The 24238-nt window shown below is 43.3% G+C and overlaps 1 protein-coding gene across 1 annotated transcript in view; it reads left to right on the forward strand.

Annotated features, from left to right (window-relative positions):
* Cfap54 (cilia and flagella associated protein 54) overlaps window positions 1–24238 on the forward strand; it is a 249963-nt gene that overhangs the window by 193222 nt on the left and 32503 nt on the right. Inside the window, exons 62-64 of the mRNA XM_041669797.1 lie at window positions 14152–14325; window positions 14998–15221; window positions 21446–21613. Of these exons, the coding sequence (XP_041525731.1) occupies window positions 14152–14325; window positions 14998–15221; window positions 21446–21613 (566 nt within the window). The remainder of the gene's footprint in view (window positions 1–14151; window positions 14326–14997; window positions 15222–21445; window positions 21614–24238) is intronic.

The following is a 24238-nucleotide window of genomic DNA, read 5'->3' on the forward strand; positions in this document are numbered from 1 at the left end:
GCTTAATTGGGATTTCGTTGTTGCTGTTCTGTGTGGACAGCTTTCCTAGCGCACATTCTGCTTTCTTTGGTTTCTGCTTTAGACCGTTAACACTTCTTTACTTTTTTAACCATGAAATTGCTCGGTTGTAAAGTCTAATCTGTTTTTCATTTTACCTTGCACACAGAATATTAATCTTGCCCTGCAGTCTTTTCCTGGCAGGCTGATAATTAATGCATGCTGATGACTTCGCTCATTTCTGTGTTTGGGTTGGAAGGAAGTTCTGAATTCCCACCTGATTCCCACAAATACACAGATGGCCATGAAGTTCATATTAAAATGACTTGCTAAAGGGAAAAATCTCTCAACAACAACAAATAAAACTTGTTTGATTTCCTCCTCATTAGCATAAATTAGCATCCAGAAGAGGAACCTCAGTAATCTAGCTTTAAACAATATTAGTATTCATCTACGCATGAGGGGGTGAGCGATAGTCATCGTTTTATGCGCAGAGAGCAGTGCCCTATATTTCTTCCCCCCTCCCTTCCTCCCCACTCCTTTGTGGTGCTATTGATGGAATCTGGAGTCTTAAGCTTGCTAAGTATCTGTCTCAGCACTGAGCTGCACCCCAAGTCCTGCACAGATGCTTATATCTCCCAGAGGAGTCACGGAACAAACAGCAGGGAGGCAGGGCTTCCCTTCCATGGGCCTCTAGCCATGGGCAGTTAGAACAGGCATAGACATTGACATATACAAATCTTTTAGAAAACCATACTCATGAAGTAGGGTTAATTCATCAGAAGCTAACTGGATGTCTTTGTGGAAAGTTGGGAACGATCAGGATGGTGTAAGAGTTTGCTGGGAGCCTTCCTTTATCCTGGGAGCGGTGTATTATAGGACAGATGTAAACCAGTACCAGATGGAAAGGGAATCAGATGTTCTTGACAAAGCAATCCAAGACCTGAACTGTAATGACAGAACAGCTACCTGTGGAAGCTGGGCTCCAGAATCCCTTGCCAGGACCCGAGAGTAATTATAGGCATTCATAGGACATTGAAAAATCCCAGCAGAATGCTTGGTCTTCTTGGTTGAATATTCTGCGCATTGTCTTGTTGACCCTACAGTGATGGTACTGGCGATGGGGAACCATGTTTAGATTCAGCCTGAGAATACTTCTTAGATGCTGACTTTGCGGTTATGTTCAAATATACACAATCTTCTAGCCTTGATTTTCTCGTGACCTTGATATTAATTTGACAGGGATAAAACATATTAAATTCTCTAAGACACTTTAAATTAAAAATACCATTTTGGATTAGTGGTCCCAGATTCAGCCTCTCACAACTAAATACACATGAGACACAGAAAGCTACACATGCAGGCCAGGTTGATGAACTCGCTGTCAAGACTGCAGAGACAAGTGGAGCATAGCTGAGAACGCTGTTGGTGTTTAGCATGTGCTTTCCCCCCAAACACAGCTGATCTTCCTGCCGGAAGGAGTGGGACTTGTGCTTCCCTTCCTTCCTTGGTATTTGTTCAGAGATGAAGTCAACACCCACTGAACACAGGGACTCCGTTTCTCTATAGCTGTCTCATTCTCTTGCTCCTCCATGGCACAGTTAGTAGCAGGGAAGTGAAGTGATGCATTTTGTACTCAAATCCCAGACAGTTAGATCACTTACCTGCAGGACAGACCGAAATCTACCTGTGCTAGAATAGAGGAGGGATTTGCGTGCATGTGCATGCGTGTGTGCGCGTGTCCATCTGTGTACTGTTTCACTAGAAACAATTACCGAGGCATGATGAGAATGAATTCCAGTGAAGGAGAGCTGTCCTGGTCCAGTATCTACAAAAGCCCAGAGCTTCTACTGAAGAGATAGCTCATTGATCACTTAAATTTGAGAAGGGCCCTGGATAGATGTCTTAGTGCTTGAGGAGATTACTTTACACGTGTGAGACCCAGTGAGTGGGTTCCCAACACCCACGTAAACACTGGGTGCCTGTGGTGACCCACTTGAAATCCCAGGACTTTGGAAGGAGATATGGGATCTTCAGGTAAAGCTCGATTGATAGACTGGCCAAATCAGCAAGTACTGAGTTCAACAAGAAGCTCTGTCTCAGTAAATAAAATGGCCATCGACTAAAGGAGATATCCAACATCCACCTTTGTCTTCCGCCAATATCTACCTTTATCTTGGCACACAGATGTGCACCTGTGAACATCCATATACATGCACACACGCTTGAAAAAAGCCAAGAGGAGACAGTGCCATCAATTGTCAATGTGATCGGTTTTTAGGTAAGAAGTATTATACTGAGTAGAGTCACACTGCAAAACAAGAAGCAAGATGATGCATGGGAAATGGCAATGGGATGCCATCTTCCTGAAGATGGACATGAAGAGGTGCCTGTCAGAGACCCAAAGGAGACAGAGTTATATACCCTTAGTAGGGCCTTCACAGCCAGGGACTGACAACAGCAGAAGCCCAAAGGCTGGATTACTAGCTGATAACTATAGGTCATCTATCTATCCTCTAGGATTAATCCAGGGAGAGCATCAGTTATGCTCATCTTTACAAATGAGACGAGATGCCGAAGTCATGAAACTCAGCCATCTTCCTCTCTTAGTTCAGCCCCTTGTTTACCCAGCTCTGGGAAGTACGGCTAAGCATCATGTCAGACATGAGAAGACACTCAACAGGACTCAGTACAGAGCTGGTGTTCGTTTAGAGTCAGTCTATCCAAGGGCTTTAACTGATTTGAAAACTCCTTCTGCCCATTCTAACTCAAAAGCATAGAGCAATTCTGCCAAGAAGTGAACAGAATTTGTTTTCATTCCTGGCTGAGCTTGACAGCAGAAAACCACAACCTTGTTCTCAAAGTAAAATGGAGTATTTTTTAGCAGGGGTAGCCAGACAGTCTTGCTGGAGTGGTTAGAATCTGGTCCTAGGCTGGGCGGTGGTGGCGCATGCCTTTAATCCCAGCACTTGGGAGGCAGAGGCAGGCGGATCTCTTTGAGTTCAAGGCCAGCCTGGTCTATAAGAGCTAGTTCCAGGACAGGAACCAAAAAAGCTATGGAGAAACCCTGTCTCGGAAAAAAAAAAAAAAAAAAACCAGATCTGTTCCTAGTGGTGGGGCTAGGATTTTGCTGTCTGCTCACAGGGAGAGAAAACAACCTAGCCAATGGCATGGAGTTGGAGTTCATAATAGTTTAGTCCTTGAGCTGGGCTTTAGAAATATCCTGCCTACTGGCGAGAGCAGAAGCAGTACTGAAACGGACCCCCCCTGGGAGGAGTCAAACTCACTCTGGTTATAAGGGTGGAAGTCACACCAAGTCAAAGGCTCAGGGAACTCAGCACACTTTTTCTCAGTACAGGAAGACAGGGAGCTCTGGCTGGGGGCCATGGCAACAGTTGCAAAGGGATGCTCCCCAGTGCTGGGCATGAGGGACTCTCCCGCTCCTTTCTGTAGTCCTCCTGAGGGTGGTTTTACCATAACTCCATCTCAACAGTGTCTAACATCCGTAGATCAGAATGAGAAAAAACAGTCACCTTTTAGTCAGAAAAAAATGTTGTTTGTTGAAGCAAAACTTGTCTGGTTTTAATTTCCCTTTGTGACATTAAATATTACAACTTTAGTTACACATGTAAATAAGATTAGACAGTCACAATCTAATTTAAATTCATTACTATAAAAATTATGTTGGATTTTATAAAACCATTTTACAGTATGTATATTAAATGTTACATATAGAGAGCTTACTATTAGTCAAATTAATATTTTAAGAAAAGTAAAATAAAAATATTCCTCATAAGTGATAAATATCAACAGAAAAGTAACCATTGACAGTGAAAAATTAAATTGTTGCAGATTTATTCTACTCCAAGAAAACAAATTTGAAAAGCTCTATACAATTTATAACTGTCTGGAAAAAATGTAATATTTTAGAAAGGTAAAAAATTAGATCTATTACAAAGGAGGTAATAAAGCTATGTTAGAAATTAAAACTGGATGTTCAAGTTTATTAATTTAAGAAGATCATTAATAAATCTACCACAAGTTAGCAGAAATAACTTATTACAAATGTATTTAATATCTGGTTTTCTAAAAATTAGTTGACCTCTCCGACCTTCTGATGTTAGTCTGCAGCAATGTAATGTTTTCACTGAAGTAAGAAAGAAAATCCAGCCTCACATAGATATGTAGTTAGGAAATGCCGAACATTTAAAGAGCTTCTTCAAATAATTCTATTCCTCTTTGAATCTGAAGCGGTGTGGTGAAGGGTGTTCTGGGGGAGGGTTGTTGATTCTAGGACGTTCTCTGAAAGCACATCACTGATCTTCTCCTCCTCTACAGCAAATCATATTGGTCCACCTTGTGGCCCGTGTGGGCCTCTACCTCATCCGTGATTGTAGCACCATGTATTATCTCTTAGATAATGCTCCTTGGTCTCCCATGAGCCCTAGAGTCCTCGCTATCTCTGTTGAAAGAATTGAGAGGATATGCGGAGCATAGTGAGGAAGGTAGGTGGAGTAGCCACAAGATAAAATGGGGCGCTCTAAGGTGGTGGTCCTTCCTGATGCCGTGACCCTTTAATACAGTTCCTCATGGTGTGGTGACCTCCAGCCGTAAAGTTATTCCATTGCTCCATTATCTTGCTACTGTTATAAATTGTAATGTAAATATCTGTGTTTCCTGATGCTTTTAAGTCATCCCTGCGAAATGGTTGTTCAACTCCCAAAGGGTCCCAAACCACAGGTTGAGAACCACTGCTCTAAGGGGAGCGTAGGCAGTGACGGAGGGACCACTGTGGAGGAATAATCTCAAGAGCCGAGAGTGGGCAGTGGCCCAACTGTGTTGCCTTACACTTACAGGCAGGATTCGTCTACTTTTCAAACTTCTGGAGAGAATAGCTTTCATGAGAGGCTTTTCTGTCCAGGTGATTGACAGGTCCATTTGGATGAACTTCAGTCTTTGCTACAGGATAGGGGGTGTTTTCTTGGAGGGTTTTCTCACCAAGGCTTAACTGGAGAGTGATGGATTTGGTGGTGAGTTCCCGGGAATGGATGACCGTAGAAGATAAAAACATGAGCAAAGCGCCTTTCAGACAGGAGCTAACTGTTGGCACCAAGGGGCCTCTCTGCAGGTTTCAGTTAGCGCCTCTTCTCCCAGCAGGAAAAGAGACTTCTCTTATCTTTCTGGTGGACGTGGCTGTCCTTGGAACCACATCCTTGGATAGCCTGTTGGAATTGACTTAAGGGCTGGCCTTTGTCACCTGGGAACAGATCTGAATTTAGAAAGAGGTGCCATAAAGGACACTAAGCTGCTTAGGCCAAAGCTGGGGATGATCTCTGTGGACCTCTATGAACAGCTGCTTGGAACTGGCCTCTAGGCAAGATGGGGCCCCTGACCAAGCTTCTTCACAGGGAAATTTAGGGCCTGACTTGCTTGTTCCATCTTTTGGAGGATTGAGGTCTCCAATAGGAACGAAGATGATATTAATTTTTAGAGACCCCGTTATCAAATATGTGACCTGGGAGATGAAGATGCACCCTTCCTGTGGGGTTTGATAGGGGATTGGTGCTAGTTTGGGCCCCAGGTTTTGTTACTAGGCCTCTGCCCAGGGAAGGGTGGGGCCGATAAGACACCACTAGGAAAGGATTGGTAAAGTGTATGTTACTCCACAGACAGCAGGAGGCTGGCGTGAAAACACTGGGTCTCAGTGATGCCCAGAGCCTGACAAGAATATTTTTAAGTGACTCTGTTACTTACTTCTGGGACAATCATCTGAACAGGATGCCCTGCCCCTGGAAAGCCTTCTCACTTAGTGACTTTAAGAAACACTGTACACTTAGCAACTTTAATAAATACTATAAAGCATATCTAAAATTGTCACTACCATGGTGGCCCCTCTGGTTACCATCCACTCTTATCCAAGAGTGCTCTCCTGTGCAGTGGCAAATGGCTATCGCCTGTCCTCCCCCTTACAGTGCTCCCCGTTACTTTGTAAAAACCTCCATCTTTCTTCTATACTACACTCTGTATCTCTGAATTCCTTTCAACAGACAGAACACTAAGGAGCTGGGAGTAGCTTGGGGTTCTGGGACAGCTTGGTTTTCTAACATCCTAGAATGATGAGAACATCTGAACACTGGTCTCTTTCCTTGGCCGGCATCAAGCCCTGCAAACTCAAAACACCACCACCATCCCTCTCAGAGAAATCTAAGGACTGGAAAACCCTTAGCGGCTTGTATAAACGTTGCAAAATTCAGGAATTCCACTTGAGCCTTGGATATTTATCCCCAGCACTAATCCTGTCATGTGCTTCCCTTGAAGTCGAGAGGATGCTTTCATATTTCAGATGTTTCCGCTTACCTGTGCCTGAAGTCACCTTATAGCTTGTCAGTTGGTCTTTCAAGTCGAATGCAGTTCCACGGGGTTGGGAGGGTCGGCGGGGGGGGGGGGGCATTCAGCTCCCACTCTGGTGCGGCCCCCGTGTTTGCAGACACAGGAGAGTTGCCTCACGTGCTCTTCGTGTTTTATTGCACAGACTATGAGAACCAAGTGTGAACAGTTAATAGCTTTAATGACTTGTACTGCTTCATCAAACAGGGAGGACTTAAATGAAACTGGCATTTTAATTAATTTGTTTCACATGAAGAACGCGAGGACGGCGAGGCAATGGGTTGTCCCCCTTCCTAGCTTCCCACTAAGGCGCAGCTCACTGCTTCCCGGTGCCATCTCTGCAAATGGCAGCACACTCCATCATCAACATGATGATGAAGGTTGGAAACCAGAGTTCTTCAATGCTCTGAGAACCTTGCTTTCTTGCTGACATTGGCATCAAGGGTTAGGTCTTGTCAGAGGTTTTCTGCTGATAGTATTAGCAAAACACAAGCTAATATAAGCTCAGAGGAACCACACTGGTAAATGGGAGCCATGCATCTGGCAAATCTGTAATTCTGCTGCAGAGGCAGGAAGGGATCCTCTGTTTTCTCAGCTCTGTCTTTAAGTCAGTATATTTGACCATTTGACAGTTTCGTGGTTGCACCAAGGGACAATCACTGCAGACAGGACATGAAGATCCTTAGAGTGCAGGATGAGCATTGGCTAGTCGCTGGTGCATGAGTGTCTCGGTTTGGGGTGCCTGGCTCTGGCCAGTGAAATACCACTCACTCTCTACCAATGGTTCTCAGCTCAAGACCTCTTTGGCAAATCTCTATCTCCAAAACTATTTGCATTGCAATTCATAGCAGTAGCAAAACTACAGTTATGAAGTAGCAAAGAAAATAATTTTATGGTTGAGGTCACCACAACATGAGGAACTGTATTACAGGGCCACAGCATTAGGAAGGATGAGGACAATGGCTCTGTACGATGCTCCACTGGCTTTCCGTTTTTAACTGGAAAAGCTGTATCAGAGCTTTGGATTATCACACGACATTTACATTCTTAATTCATTCTTTAGATACTTTGAACAGCAAGACTGCTTGCCTGACCCCACAGCCCTGCTTGTCATCTTCAGTTTCTTCCTGGGTTTTACGGCTCAGTGTCACCCTGGGCCTCCTTGTCTGTGCTCTCTGTCCGATGGCTTCTGCCTTGGGAATGGCTCTCCACGTTTTGTTTGAGATTTCCTCTCTTCCCGTGGGTTATCCCTTGTTTTACTTGTTGTCCACCAGTGGTTTCTAGAAGAGGAGGTCGTGTCCTTGTCACATAGGCACGTTCAGTGTCAAAGTCATCAAACACTTTTTTGGACAAAAAAAAAATACTTTTCTGTGTTAGAAGATAAATATAAACGAAGCATAAATTGTGAGAATATAGGTTGTTTGTCACAGAAGAAACAATGCCAGGACCCCGGAAGTCCACCTGATAACCTGTCCTGGTCACTGCTCACCTTCCTGCCTTCTAATCTCTATCTAAGTTCGGCTGGCTTTTGGATTTTGTGTAAATGAACTAATACCATTATTGTAGCTGGCTTCTTTTGTTCAACACTGTCTTTGAGATTCAGCCTCTTGTGGCTGTAATAGTGCTGTTTATTTTCCATAGGTAAACACTGGGAGCTGCTCTGAGAGAACCCGCTCTGAACACACTGTGTGCTCTTGCCCATCCAGATTGTTGTGTTGTTATATATATGCCAAGGGGTGGGATTGCTGCATCCGAGGGCGTATGTGCATCTTCACAAGCTCTCCAAGGCAGTTTAGTTTGAAATCCATCTTGCTGTATTCTGTATGGTATATTGGCTATGGCACACTCTTTGGAGGGGCCCTCTTATTCTAGAACCATCTGTAATTTTCCTTGGGAGTTTTCTCTCATCTAAGAGAGCTGCAGATGCCCTTTATACATTTGGATATGAACATTTTGCTGGTTATACATCTTGCAATTATCTTTTCCCATTCTGTATGTCTTTTTATTTTATTTAATTTTGGATTTACTTAAAATGTATTCTATTATTGTGCAGTTTAAAAATCCCCCTTCTAAGACAGGGTTTTGCTGTCTAACTAAGGTCAGTCTTGAACTCACAATCCCCCTTCCTCTGACCTGGGAATGTGGGTATGTGTCTTAACATCCAGATTAGTGTTTCCTGTTGTGGTTTGTACTTGAGGTTCAATTATACAAATATTTTCTCCCATACAAGTAGTCTTTATTGATTTTCACCTCAGAGATAAAATGAATAAAGGTTATGAATACAGACAAGAACATGAAAGTTGTAAATTTTGGGGGGAAAAAAGAAATCTTAGGACGGGGCAAAGGGGCAAATGCTGTTAGGTTGCAAAATAAAATAGCCAGAGATATCTTTCAGAACTGATGCAGCTAGTGAGCTTTCAGAACATCATGGGTGTATGGTAGCAGGACCCGGTGTGGAGATACAGTGCAACTGTTTTGAAGGATAGAGCAGTGGCCTCTGAGCTGATGTCACAGAAAGCTAATCAATACATCCTTCAAAACTGACAGCTAAGAAAAAAATGCTAGAAGAAACTAATTTCCCGAGCTGGAACTAACCACTTGAAGTACAAACGGTTAAAAATACTTGCCTCTGGAAAGAGAGACTTTGTTTTTGATCACGTACATGCATGACTAGTGAGAATAAGCAGCGTGTGGAAAGATACATGGTGTCAGGTTGGATCGCTTCCAGAAATGCAAATGTAATTCAGAATCAGAAAATCTATTAAAGTCAATCACTACATTAGTAGATGAAAAGAAAAACCATCATCTCAAATGGGCACCAAAAAATTCAATAAAGTTAAACAATCATCCATGACTCTAAAACTGAGTTAAAGGAGATTTCCTTCATTTAGAAAAGTTCTGAGGGGTTGGAGAGATGGCTCAGCAGTTAAGCATGTGTACTGCTCTTGTAAGGGACCTGAGTTCGATTCCTGGTGCCCATGTTAGGCAGTTCACAGCCACCTGTAACTCCAGCTCCATCCAGGACATCTGATACCCTCTTCTAGAATCAGAAATAAATGCTTATCATGACAGTGTATTTGTCTGACTGGGTCCGGAACAAGGCATCTGAATACATACATAGCTTAAAGGTAGTTATGCCATAAAGGAACCATACTCTATATGCAGAACCCCAGTGCCAGGCAAGAGATGTCTCTAGTTGTTAGTTAGGGTAGGGCCCAGGATACCCCCCTGCCAGTAAAAGAAACCATAGGCTATTGCTATTGCCTTTGGTTACCTCCCAGAACTTGAAAATAAGGTCCTATGGCTGAAGACACCACACCTTAGGACTTGACGAACCAAGCTGCTGCTGACCTGGAAGGCTCCTCCCCCAGGACCAGCTCCTATAGTATTGGAAGGTGCCCTGCTGGTTGCCAAGAGAGAAAAGTTATCAGCTGTCCTACCCAGCTGTGGATCCTGTGAACCCCCTGGCCTGGCAGAATGGCTCCAACGATGCAATAGTGGCAGTTCTGGCTTGTTAGTAACCAGCGGTTGTCTGATTGGACTAAGGCCTGCTCTACAGAAGGGAACCCTAAGTCCAGGCAAGAATCTGGCGGGAGAGGTTATATACACCAGAAGAGAATCTAAGTTTAGTACAGCTTCATTCAATATAGCTTCCAACTGTGTTCTAAATGCATCATACCCGTAGGTAAGTGTAAGTCGCACCTAGCATCAACGGCTCTTCTTTTTGCAGTAGACAAAGGCGACTACTTCTGTACTTGGGCACAAGGGAGGCAATAAGTAACTGTGGAATGCCTGGCCCGGTTGGTATATCTGCAACACATGCCCTACACCTAAGGCTCAGGGAACACTGTGGAAGAGGGAAAGAGGAGGTTTGATACCTACTGCAGAGTAGTATCTCTTAGAAACAAAGATGTTGAATCCATGAAATCTCAACAATATGGCTGCCTAAACAAGACCTAGAAAATGCCCACTTTTATCCCAGTACTCGGGAGGCAGAGGCAGGCGGATCTCTGTGAGTTCGAGGCCAGCCTGGTCTACAAGAGCTAGTTCCAGGACAGGAACCAAAAGATACGGAGAAACCCTGTCTCGAAAAATCCAAAAAAAAAAAAAGAAAAAGAAAAAGAAAATGCCCACACCAGTTAACGTGCCAGTGTGGATGGAGAGAAATTTCATAAGGCCCCATCCCTATATGAAGAGTTACAGGCAATCAACGGCTGCTGAAAAGGGGGGGGGGGGTAGAACTTGTTTTCTCCGGGGACAAGCACCCTGATAGGTTATCCATCCTAAATTGTCAGCCTGGAACACTTGTACAAAAAGGCAACACTAATTGGAGTCAGTGGGTTGTGCGTATAATAATTATAGAATCATGAATTTGAGGGACAATGTGTGGAGACATGGAGGAGTTGGAGAGTGGGAGGGGTAGAAATGTCAACACGGTGAACTCATTAAATTCTGAAAAAAATAATTTTAAAAGATTTTTTTCTATAGATTTCAAAAGATAATGCTCCCCCCCCCCCCCCAAGACAGGGTTTCTTTGTGTAACAGCTCTGGCTGTCCTGGAACTTTTTGCTGTAGACCAGGCTGGCCTCGAATTCACAGAAATCTACCTGTCTCTGCCTCCCAAATCCTGGGATTAAAGGTGTGTGCCACCACCACTGAGAAAGATAATACTTCTTAAAAGATTAAATTGCTAGTGATTAACAAAAGTTATTAATAAAAAACTCATCAAAAGATATTGATAAATACAGAGAGCTTTTCATCATTTTTGGTGGACTGGGCAAACTCCTGTAAATCTTTTTAAGATGGTATGTAAAATTAATGAAACTTTAGTAACAATTTTAATAAGTTTTATTTTGTGGTAGTTGATAAACATTTGTAAAATGTACACAAAAGAGCAAGTGGCAAGATTCTTTTAAAAAAAATACCAGAAAATAAACTACTAAATCTATTTCCCAGTAATTTGTACACTTAAGTATCAAATAATATATACTCAAATATTCATGGCAGTCTTATTTAAAGCAGCAAAATAAAAACAAAAATGCAAGGGCTGGGAGATGGATCAGTGCTTAAAAGCACCAACATGGCAGCTCACAACCACCCCAAACTCCAGGTAGGGAGTTCAACTTGCTCTTCTGGCCTCCATGCCGACCAGGTATTCCCATGGTACACACACTACATACAAACTAACACTCCTGCACACAAAATAAAAATTAATAACTATGTAAAAACTAAAAATATGATCAGGAAGAACTCACATGTCTCTCAGCAATTGATTAGATAAATAAATTGTATATATCTATTTAGTGGAATACTGTAAAAGGATGAAAAGAATCAACGAACTATACCTGTAAACAGATTAGATAAAATTTGAAAGTAAAATGTCTAGTGCAAAAAGATTTATAAACATGTCAGGGTCTAGCCTTGATGGGATTTGCATGTAGGAGCTTGAGGATTAGAATTATTAAGCAAAAGGAACAGAGATATGAGAGAAATAAAAGACAAAAACACAGAGCAGCACCGGGAGGGAAATTCAGTGAATCTGAACCCAGCCACGTTTATTTTCCACACGCTTATATTCTTCACTCCAAAAGGGGAGGGGGAGGAGGCAACAGACTTCGTTAACGTGGTTTAAGGAATAAAGAGCGTCCTCAGTCAAGCACTCTATTGTTTGGACTGAAAGTGTAACGCCCGCACCCTTAGACCAAGTATCCTGCAGGCAGTCATTCCCCGGAACCTCCTGCCAATCTTTTTCAAGGATCAAGAATAGACTTGAATTTTCTGACCTTTGGTCAAGGTGGAGCCGACCTACCTCTATACTCAAAATACTAATTAGCCACACCCTAGATCAGGCTCTCTTGTTTGTAGCTACACCTGTTGTCAACAACTTTGAAAGAGCAGAAATAAGCTCAAACTCTCTGACCTCCAGTCAAGGTGGAGCAGGACTCACGTCTGTGGCCCTTGGCATAAACACATGTAATTTTTCTCCAAAGAGAGTTTCCAAAATATTATAAAGAATATATATGGTGACAGTTGTGTGGGTTCTAGTATAAACGTTCAGCTGTTGGTTGTTTGTGTCTGATGGCTTTAGACAGAGGCAGGGAAATGGAGCTAAGGAAGGGTTTTTGATAAGGTACTCTAAAAGCAGGAGGGAGGTATTCTGCTTTCTAAGGTGGATGGTGTTTGTAGCTGAACAGACAATCAGAGAAGCCTCCCTCCCTGTAACAGTAATTTATTAGTCAAGAAAACTAGCCTACCTAGACCATCACCCATAGAAGACCCCACTCATCTCCATTTCGGACGTCCCCAGAGACAATCGCTGCTCCCTGACCAGCTATCATACATAACCGTTGTTTGTACAGAAGTGACGTGAGGAATTGTACTATATGTCCTTGAAATTACCCCAGTGGTACCAAGCTACCTTCCTCGTGTCAAATCTGCACATTGGCTCATTACTAATCTGCAGTATCCCTCCATCAGTAGACATTTCTAGCTCTCCCACTGGTGAGCAGCACTGTTGAGACAGGGCCTGAGCCTCCCCACGGAGCTTTCTCTTTGCGAATGGATCTGGCTAGTTCTGTTTTCAATGTCAGATGAACTGTTTTGTTTCACGCTTTCCTTTCTCTATTGCAAACCTGCCAGCACCTCTTTGAACGACACTCTGTGCGCGTGTGTGAGCATCTTCCTTTTCTGTTTTGTTAGATCCTGCCATATTGCTTTTGTGGCACTCGCGAGGAAGCACATACACGCTTTATTTTCTTCAAGTCACCATTAACACTGTGGTCAGATACATGGTGTCAGTTCCCAAGGGATGAATTTCTAATCCCACCATTTTTAGTGGTGCTCAGATTTTTTATCCTGTAGGCTTACCAGTTGCTGGTTGAAATTCTTTGCACACCTCTCCTATAAGCTGCTTATAGAAATTAGGCTGTTTTGATTTTTTAAAAATTGGTCTGTACAAAGGTTTTAGATGTGTTACATAAAAAGAAGCAGTGTTTTTTTTTGTTTGTTTGTTTTTTTTTTTTTTTTTTTTTTTTTTTTGGTTTTTCGAGACAGGGTTTCTCTGTGGCTTTGGAGCCTGTCCTGGAACTAGCTCTGTAGACCAGGCTGGTCTCGAACTCACAGAGATCCGCCTGCCTCTGCCTCCCGAGTGCTGGAATTAAAGGTGTGCGCCACCATCGCCCGGCTTAAGCAGTGTTATGGCTATAGCTCAGAGGCAGAGAGCTTGCTTAGCAGGCACGAGGCCCCAGGTTCAATTCCCAGAACCATAAATTAGTAAACAGAACAATTTGGGGGATCTGGACAGATCTCCTAGCAGTCAAGAGCACTTGGTGCTCTTGCAAAGGACCTGGGTTCAATTTCCAGCACCTACATGGCTGCTCACAACCATCCAAATCCAGTTCCAGAGGATCTGACACCTTCTCTTGGCCTTGGTGTGTACCAGGCATGTGCGTGGTACACATACATACATGCAGGCAAAACACTCATACATATAGAGTAAAAATAAGTCTTTGCTTTTAAGGAAGCAGCAGCAATATATGTGCTAAATGCCTTCCTCCAGTCTTTAGTTTTTAATATTACATTTGGTACCTTTGTGATATACACACGTTTTTAAACATTGAACATCCTATGCCCATGTAACAGTCTACCCTAATAAGCTGTGTTCTCCACCCCCGCCCCAGACCCGGTGCATAGATTCCTTCCAAGGAAAGCACATTATTATTTAAAGTATTCATTATTTTAAAGTACTACTTTTTTTTTTACTTACAGAAAACTACCAAGTTACTTTCCAGACTTGCAGTTCATTTTTGTCCCAGAACGATGATATTTATGAGAGTGTCGATTCTAAAAGGAAGGCTCACCCCAAAGTGGACATTACATGGATCCTTCTCATTCGCTACTACATACACCTGCAGAGAATTAACAATATGAGCAAGCTGCTAGGTGAGCCTCGATGTGTTAAAGAAAAAGAAAGTGTGTGTGTGTGTGTGTGTGTGTGTGTGTGTGTGTGTTTCCTACTTAGGTCACCTTTATAACTTAGAGTATAAAGTTGTTTTGACATCCTTCCGGTGTCAAAAGATGTCACCTTCTGATACCATCATCAGATTTCCTTTACGTTTCAGGAATTTGAACTTGAAATACAGGGAGCTTCATTCCCCCTTCATGGTTGTTTGTCTTTTTGTTTCTCCCTCCCTCCCCCAGAAGATCTTAGCAGGACTGATTCCTAGTTGCCCACAGCCCATGGCATTCATTTCTTCACCCTTTCTAACTCTCCCTTTCTCGTGGCCCCAGTTTTCCGGACCCCTTTCAGAAGAATCCCACACATCTAAATCTCGGCGGCAGGGTCTGTTTGGTGGGAACCCAAAATAAGACAGGTAGGCAGAACAGATGGTGCAGCCCTTAGCATTTACAACCAGCAGCGATATCCTTGTGTGACTCTGAGATTTCCCTTGAAGCCTGTGACAGTCAGCATCTATTAGCAAATAAATCCTATAGAACAAGGTGGTGGCTAGACACTAGCTCATGGGTGTACCATAGCAGGCAGTGAAGGAATACCAAGACTGGGGCCATTCTGTCCCTCACAGGAGCCTTAACAATGGTCTTTCTATTCCCAAGCATCTGCAACTCCGGTCTCGGGGATTTCTTTGCCCGACCACATGCTCCTCACATCCCTGTACAACTCTGAACTGATTATGCGCCAAAGAGAGATGCATATTTTCCTGAAACGGTTCTTACAGCTCTACTCTTCTTCCTGCATCGATGGGTTTCCAAAGGAACTCCTTCAAGGTGTGGAAAACCCTGCTCCACTGGAGAAAGCCCTGTTTGATTCCTCGGGCAAGGTAAGCGTCTGAAGCGTGTGTCTCTGTGAGGTGTTTTGGAGTCACCCTCCTATTGCAGCAAGGAACACATCAGCCTCCAGGGGGTACAGAGTCCGGGAAGGCTCATTTGTGAGGCAAGCGGTAAAGGGAGAGTTACAAATTGTCTTTATTATGGGGACTCAAAAGGAAATGGGGATTCAAAGGGAAACACAGACTCACAGAATACAGGACAAAGTGAAAGCCGCCATGTTCCACTGCTCCGCCCCAGAGAGATGGAAACAACTGCACAAGCTTGCTTCTGCTCTGACCTCCCAAGAGAGCTAAAGAGGTCCCACCTCTCTCCAAGATATCAGGTCCCACACAGAAGCCACGCCCTAGGGCTGGTACCCCAAAAGCTATTGGTGAAATGGGTTCCCAAACAGAGGACCATCAAGTCGCTTACAGTTTTAGGATGGTTACCACTTCAAGTCTTGTTCCCGTTGACCTTTGAAATGATTCAGAATCTTCTATAGTCCTGAAAATCAGTCTCTTTCAGGCAGCCATTTTGCTAAGATCTGATGCAAATTCCAGCATCATAACTTTGCCATAACCTAGTATGAGTCTTTCTAAATCTACACCCAAGTTCTTTTTTATTTGTTTTAAATGTGTAAAATATTATATTGACTTACTTCTCACAGCAGTTAATATAAATAGATTAAAGAAGTAAAAGCTTTAGATGAATTAAGAGTTAGAGAACTCTTTGTTTGGGAAAGGTCTATTAAATTTTATGGATTTTTAGAAAATATGTAATATGAAAACTTTAGAGATTTCCATTGACAAGGCATAAAAAGATGACTATAAATGAAGTTTTAAGAGTTACTTTTAAAACCATCATGGTCTTGAGTAATTGGAATGTTTAAACAAGCTACTGAAAGGAGTTTGAGCATACTGAACAAGTCATTTCAAAAATAGGACTATGGGGGCTTGAAATTCAGTAATCAATAAGCATTTATTGAATCCCTACAGTGTGCCAATGCGGCACTGACTTGGTAGAGATAGATAATGCAGAAAATCAGAGTCCCCTAGTGCAGTCTTGGTCTAGTAGTAGAGAAACACATCTTAGGTTTGACCAAGAGGAAGTTACATTATTTTAGAGATTCTTTCTAAGGGACATCACAAGGAGAGTGTGAAAATTAAAATGGATTATCTAAGGTTTTACTTTGAAATTGCTGGTGGAAACACGGGGAGAATATTTGATGTTTTAAATATAATCAAAACACTTCTCACTGCGACCCCACTAGCCCAGGAAAGAGTGCCAAGAACTGGCAGATGGGATCACATGAAATCAAAAGGTTCCTAGGGGCCAAGGAGATGGCTCAGTGGCTGTGTAACTCCTGAGCACCCATGTAAAAAGCTAGATGCTGTGGCTCTTGACCAGGGCGAGGGGACTAAGATAGGTAGATGACAAAAGCTTGCAGGCCAGCCAGTCAGCCAAAGTGGTATGGGTTATGATGCAGGAACACACTTAAGTTGACCTCTCACTTCTGGAAGCACACACACAAGCAAGTATGCTCTCTCTCACACACATATATATATATACACAGATGTGCACACACACACACACACACACACACACACACACACACACACGCCTACACACAGCTTCTGCACAAGAAAGAGTGGACAGACAGTTCATAGAATGGGAGAGAACTCTTTGTTCAGCTCTACTTCAGAGAAGGGGTCACTATCAGGAATAGACAAAGAATAGCAAAAACTAAGACTAAAACCCAAGCTGCCAATCAACAGATGGGGGGATGGGATGGAGGAGGAGCATCTTGTGGAGGAAGCTGGTATGTTGTGCTTTGTAGATGGTAGGTCTGAGATTCTAACAGAAAACTCAAGGGGACATGGAATCCATGGGCTTCTGGTACATATTGATGAAATGACTAAATCATTTCTCTTGCATAGATTCTTTCAAAATTAGAAAAAAGATGTTCACTTATTCTGAATTGACTCCATCTTTGAATCTCACCACTTAGCTCTTTAGTGTTTGCTGTGTTAGGCTTCCGTGTACTTACTAGCCATGTCCATGTGTCCGTGTGTCTGTTGCCAGCTCTGCCATGTTTGTTCTAGAGCAGGAACCTTTACACATCTTATCCTATCAGGATGGAGCACCTCTGTGCTGGGAGATAATGATAAAAACTTAAAAGAATACTCCAGAACATTCCTGCCTTTTTTATTCCAAAGATTTAGTTGGCTAGTTTTTTGTTTTTGTTTTTTTCTTTTTTAATAAACTGTAACAGGCCATGTATGGTGCATTCCTATAACCCCAACATTCAGGAAGCTGAGCCATGAGAATTGTAAACTGTAGGCCAGCCTGAACTACATGGTAAGACACTATTAAATTATAATATAATTTATATATTAACATAAAATGTTTAAATAATAATATAAGATTCATTAAGGAACTTTTAAGCACTCTATTAAAGATTATGGTTCATGTCCATAATCCCAGCATTCATGAGGCTGAGCCAAGAGGATCTTGAGTTTTCCCACCAGCCTGGGCTGCCTGGTAGAATCTCTGAGGCTGCACAGTGTAACCCCACCTCAACACGATAACAAAGAAACTCAAGCTGAACTCAGATAAAGGAATGGTCAGGGAATTATACTTGTTGGAATCAGGTGGGAGGATGTTTCAAAGGACTCTCCCATCTTTCCAGAAGCCGGAGGACTCTCATATTCCTGACACTTAGCCCCATTCTGGACTGAACTCTAGCTCACTGAGAACTGCAGGAGTTGGAACAGAGGGAAATTGCCCACTTCTCCGAATCACAACATTGACACCGTAGAGTGTGGCTGCCTATCTGTTGGTGAATGGCTCTGCTTGGAGTGAATTTTCTTGCCCTTCACATAGTGTTGGAACACATTGGGCTCCTTCAAATCTCACATGAAGGAACAAAGAATATCCAACCAACAAACAGTTCACTCCCAAGAAAAGCAGAAATGTGGAAGTCCCAGATGCTTCCCCCAAATTCATCAATTAAGTAACTTTCTCCCAAAAGAGGCCTGAGAGGGAAGGCAAGACCAGCAAGATCTCCCAATAGCACACATAGCATGAACAAAAGCACTGGATAAAGGGGTTCCTATCCAACACTAGCTTCTGATTCTGCCCCTTTGGAGCAGAGATTCTTAGGTGGATTGTTGCGAATGTTCTGGACACCTGGGGTTTCAGTTCCTTGCTGTTTATTTGTTTGTTTTGGTCAGTGTCTCATTTTAGGCCAGTCTGACCTAGAACTTACTCTGTAGCTCAGGCTGGTCTCAAACTCACAAGAGCCTTCCTTCCTCAGTCTGCTAAGTGGTGGGGTTATAGGCTTTCACCATCAAGCCTTGCTATACCTTGGCTCTGGAAGGAGAGGACAGGGGACTGGACCTGAAGGCTGAGAACAGTGTTTTAGTTGCTCCTCTCCTGTGCACATTGAATACAACCTCAGAAACTAATGCGCCCGACTGAGGTCTGTTTTGAAAGTGCCGCTGGCCCAGTTGTTCTAGTATGAAGGGTCACCTGGACGCTCATAACCAAATTCTGAGGGTGGAGTTCCACAGGAGGACTTTAGATACGATCTACATCCCTTCGACATTTCTCATGGCAGTGGTTTAATGGCAGATTCTGTTTCACCGGTATGCTTGTGGTTTTCTATAATTAGTGTAACACTATCCCTGGATAATCAGCTCTGAGATCACTGTCGCTTGCCTGACAGGTGCACAGTACCTAATCATGTGTTTGTTTCACTGGGGTGGGTAACTAACGAGCACGAAGCCTTTGGGATGTTTTTATATAATCTCCAAGCTTGGCTGATTTTTATAATAACATTTTTTTGAGCCTTTAATCACTCGGGAGGCTACTTCAATCAAACTATTTCCTTACTTTGATACTTCAGCCTGTGTTTTCCCCCCGTCAAGAAGTAGGTCCCTTTCCATAGCAATCATTGCTCTGTGTTGTGTTGAATCTGTTGGAGCTTGTGATGGAAAACAAAGGCACCAAACAAATCACATTAGAGATCCCAAATAGAAGATGATTAAAATCGTGTGCAAGGCTGAGTTATGCATGCTTATGGACTGCATATGCAGATCTATGCAGCCTGTGCAAATCCAAATATTTGATTAGCTGGAATGATTTAGTTTTGATAGAATGGTAGGTCTGTTATCCCATCCCTTTTAAAGAATTAAGAAAACATAAAAAGAACTTGGTGCATAACTCAACATTGAATGTGTGTGTGTATACCCAAATATATATATACATATATACTTATATATGTATACATATATAATTAATCACCAGCAACTAGATACTATAATGTTTTAAGGATATGGAAAATGTGTGTTTCATATTGATTAAGCGTGTATGTTCAGGTATGTGTATTTGTGGGTGTGCACATGTATGCATCTGTGTGTGGCGGCAAGAAGACAACCACAGATGTAATTCTCTACACGCTACCCACCTTGGTTTAAGAGACAGATATCTCATTGGCCTGGTCCTTACTTCTGCCTGTCTCCCTCCCCCAGCGCTGATCTGATAAGCATATTCTACCATGCTCCACTTTTTCACGTGAACTCTTGAGGATTCGGCTCAGGTCCTCAGGCTCATGAAGCAAGCCCTGATGACTGAGCCATCGCCCTAGTTTGACAGTGATGTCCTACTGTTCTTACTAGGCATTGTTCTAATTGTTACGTGTTGAACTAAAAGGTAACCGATTTTTATTTTCCTAAACTAGCCTAGTTATGAATATGAATTTTTATACCCAGGAAAGCTCCTCATATGAGAAATTCAGTTTTGAAACGGTTCTTTGCTCGCTCTTTTTTATGAAGTGTGGAACCACGCCTCAGTACGCAGAGGTTTTTATAGCTTCTAAATCATTTTGGAGAGTTTCCTATTTAGTATTACCCTTCAGTCAAAATGTCTATCTCCGTTCACCAGTGACCAGCTCGAGGTCATTTCTGTTTTCATTTGGATGACTTGCACCCCAGTCTGTGCTCAAGTCGGCTCAGGCATAAGGAGAGGGGCAGAGGAGACTCTAGCTCTTGTTCCTGTCGTTGATGTGTCTTCCTTGGTCGCCAGCCCCAGCGATGCCTCAGATGTTAGGGGACAATCAGAGAAACTGCTTCCCTGCAATCTTGGGAGCAGGTTACCTTCCAATGGATGGCTCTTTTCAGACCTGCAGTTCTGCATCTGTATTGCTCTCTCCCTGCTTGTCTGCTGTTTAGTTGATAAACATCAACCGTCTTCTGCTCCCTTCTGATGTGGGAGTCCCCTCTGTGTGCTGTGATTACCATTAATGAATAAGGAAACTTCTTTGGACAGAACAGAGATAGGTGGGGAAAACTAAGCTGAATGCTGGGAGAAAGGAGGCAGAGTCAGGGAGAAGCCATGAAGTCTGCTGCCGGAGACAGAAGCACTGAAACTTTGCTGGTAGGCCACGACCTTGTGGTGTTGCACAGATTAATAGAGATGGGTTAAATTAAGATGTAAGACTTAGCCAATAAAATACTAGAGCTAATGGGCCAAGCAGTGCTTTAAATAATATGGTTTCCGTGTGATTATTTTGGGGCTAAGCGACCAGGAACAAACTAGCGGCCTCCTTACAACACCCTTCGTCATCAGAGACTCTTTAAACAAGGGATGAAGCTCTCAGTTCCATTCTTTGCAGTTGTGTCCCTGGCCCAGTGACCTAATTTCCTAGGAGTAGTGAGATCGCACCGAGGGCTTGGACTTACAAACCAGCCACATTCATGTAAAGAAGGGATGAGGAAACTGGACTCTAACCTTTCAGGGAAGAGTGAGTGTCCCCCTTTGTGTATGGTGCCACCATTAAATAGTGTATAAATTATAATCACACACTCTGTGCTAGCAGCATTGCCAGGTGCTAACCAATTGTGCCCCTGGGGCATGAAGCACAGACTCTGGCTATTTCCTCATCAGTGTGTAAAGCAGAAACAGTGTAATGGGTATTTCTTAGCAACAAGTTTCAGGGTAGCCCCCACCTCAAAGTTTTACTGCAATGAAAGACATTTCTAGAGTCCAGAGGGTTTTAAAGCATCATTTATTAAATGAGAATTTATTTTATGGTAATCTAGGGTCTCCCTCCATCAAATAAGCTGAGAGAATTCCCAGAATTTTTTTAATGCAGCAGTTAATTTACTTTAAATATTGAATGAGTTCATTATCAGCCACTACACTGACATGGTTTCTCACTATTACTGTTCCCCAGATTCATCGGGACAGTTCCCTGCAGTCTGATATCTCCTCAAAGGTGCAGGGCAGTCCGTCTTACACAGATGTCTCGTCAGAAACGGCAGTGCAAGCGCAGAACAAGGAGCTCTGCTTCCAGTGGTATATCCCTCCCCTGGACAGACCTCCCAAGGACGTGGAACCCATGGTATGTACGCACTGACCGCGCTCAATATTCCGTTCAGAGATGAGGCTGAGAACACGCTAGTAACTAGCTACTGTGGGGACCACTCCCTTAACGACTGACAACCGAGCAGTGATTCAGAGTCTAGGGGAGTCTTGGAAATGGGTCAGGCTTTGCAAAGGGGAACAATTGGTCAATACAACCTTTTAGGGAGAAACCTTCTACTGTAGAGTTCCTCTGACTAGTGCTTGCTCTAAGAGCCTCGGGCATTTTCCCACAGAATGCTAGCCTTAGGGGTTTTCCTGGTCTGGCATTTTCGTTTGTTTTTCATCTCCTGCATCGGTTTCCTTTTGCACTCTCCAGCACGTAAGCTTTGTCCCCTCCAGCGGTGCCTCTGGTAGCTTCTGCACCCCCTTGACTCACGTGACCTCTGTCAAATCGTAAACCTCTGAGCTCTTTTGTTTTGTTCTCTATCTTCCCTCTCCTTTCATTGGTCTGCTAACTCTAGGCCAATTATACAGCCTTCCCTATTCAGACAAAAAGAGAGATTTACCATATCACTTCCCAGCTTTATTTAAGCTCTGTCATACCTCTTAAAGCAAGCCATCCTGTTATCTACAGGTGATTGGTTTCTGGATTTTCCAAAGATACCAAAGTTCATAGATGCTCAAGTCTCTTTACTAAAATGATGCATTTGCGTATGACCCACATACGTGCTCGTGTACACTTTCAATCATTGCTGCATCAGATGTAACATCTGATACCAAGAAAACGTGTGCATGGCCGCTACGCTGTGTTATGTTGGAAATAATGACCAGACAGAATCTTTGCGTGTTCAGCAGACACAGCAAAAATGTTTTCAGTCTGTAGCTGGTTGAAAGTGTGAATGTAGGAGCCCATGGCTGTGGAGGGCTGTCCACACCATCTGTTCCCCTCTTTCCTCGTCCAATTCTTGCCCGATAGCCCACCTAACTTCTAAAATAGCATCTCTATCCTGTGTTTCAAGGAAATACACCATAGTAGTTTTCGAATCGTGGTGGCCCAAATACGAATAGGTGAGAGAGTCAATACAAGTCGGTCATGGGTAGCATTGAGTGTGTGCCCGTGTGTATGTCTATGTATGTGTGCACATGTGTGTCTATGTATGTGTACACATGTGTATATGTATGTGTGCACATGTGCATATGTATTTGTGCACATGTGTGTGCCCGTGTGTATGTATATGTATGTGTGCCCGTGTGTATGTATATGTATGTGTGCACATGTGTGTGTATATGTATGTGTGCCCGTGTATATGTATGTGTGCACATGTGTGTATATGTATGTGTGCACATGTGTGTGCCCGCGTGTATGTATATGTATGTGTGCACATGTGTGTATATGTATGTGTGCACATGTGTGTATATGTATGTGTGCCCCTGTGTATGTATATGTATGTGTGCCCGTGTGTGTATATGTATGTGTGCACATGTGTGTATATGTGTGTGTGCACATGTGTGTATATGTATGTGTGCACATGTGTGTATATGTATGTGTGCACATGTGTGTGTACACTGCAGGCACAGGAGAGGAGAGCGAAAAAACGGCATCATGTTCTTCACTGTTTCCCTGAGAAGGGTCTTTCAGTGTTGTGGCGCTTGCCTGGCCAGTGAGCTCCTGGATCTGCTGGTTTCTGTTTCTCCAACGCTGGGATCTAGGGAGCATGCAGCTGCGTGAGGATTTTTATGAGTGTGTTGCTGGGTGTTCACAACTGGGTTCTCTCCCCTCCCCCACTCCCTTTCTCCCCTCTTTTTCTTTCTCGTACTGGGACATCTCTCCATCTCAAAAGCAATTCTTTCTAAAAAGAATAAGACACAAGCCAAAAAAGCACACATCACATATCAGTAAAAAAGGCTTTGTGAGAATTTTGTTTAATGATAAATGTTGTTAAAGACAAAATTTCCAAGATTGGTCATCATGTATCACAATGTATTACTTGGAGGAAATCCAACAAAAAATGCAAGTTTAAGGGTTTTGAGGGTTTTATAGTTGGAAAACTGTGGCGGACCTCTCGACCGGCGAGAAAGAATGACCACCACACCAGGATTCCACTCAGATCACGCTTTTACTGGAGTGCCCTTGATTGATGGGGAGCATGGAACGAGAGGGCGGGAAAGCGAGGAACAGGGAGCAGAGGGGAGAGGCAGCAGGAAGCGAAGGGACCGGGGTGCACTTAGGCAGCCGCTTAAATAGGGAATTGGCACACGGGTCGCCCTGTGATTGACTGCCACCAACAGCTGACACCAGACCGCATCGGGATAGGCTCAAGGATCCTCATCCAACGCGCATGCGGGAAGCGGGGACGCGCAGCTCTCAAAGCCATAGCCAAATATGGAGTTGTTTATAACCAACAAGACAGGATGTCGGCGCCATCTTGTAATGGCGATCCTGTCCGGCTCACTACAGAAAACCAAAATATTTATCTAAGAACTAGTCCTTTAAAATTAAAAATTGTTCATGTTACCAGACTGTAAAGCAGCCATATCATGTCGGTCACTGGGATGGCAGATTGGTGCAGCATGATCTGGGTGTCCTTGTGTTGATGTCAGGTGACAGAAACCATCCTCCAGGAATCAGGTGCTGAGCCCTCAGCTCTGACATCTCCAGGGT

The sequence above is a fragment of the Microtus oregoni genome, unplaced genomic scaffold (assembly GCF_018167655.1).
Source record: "Microtus oregoni isolate MIOR12 unplaced genomic scaffold, Mior012 000001F_ref0000356, whole genome shotgun sequence".
Taxonomy (NCBI): domain Eukaryota; kingdom Metazoa; phylum Chordata; class Mammalia; order Rodentia; family Cricetidae; genus Microtus; species Microtus oregoni.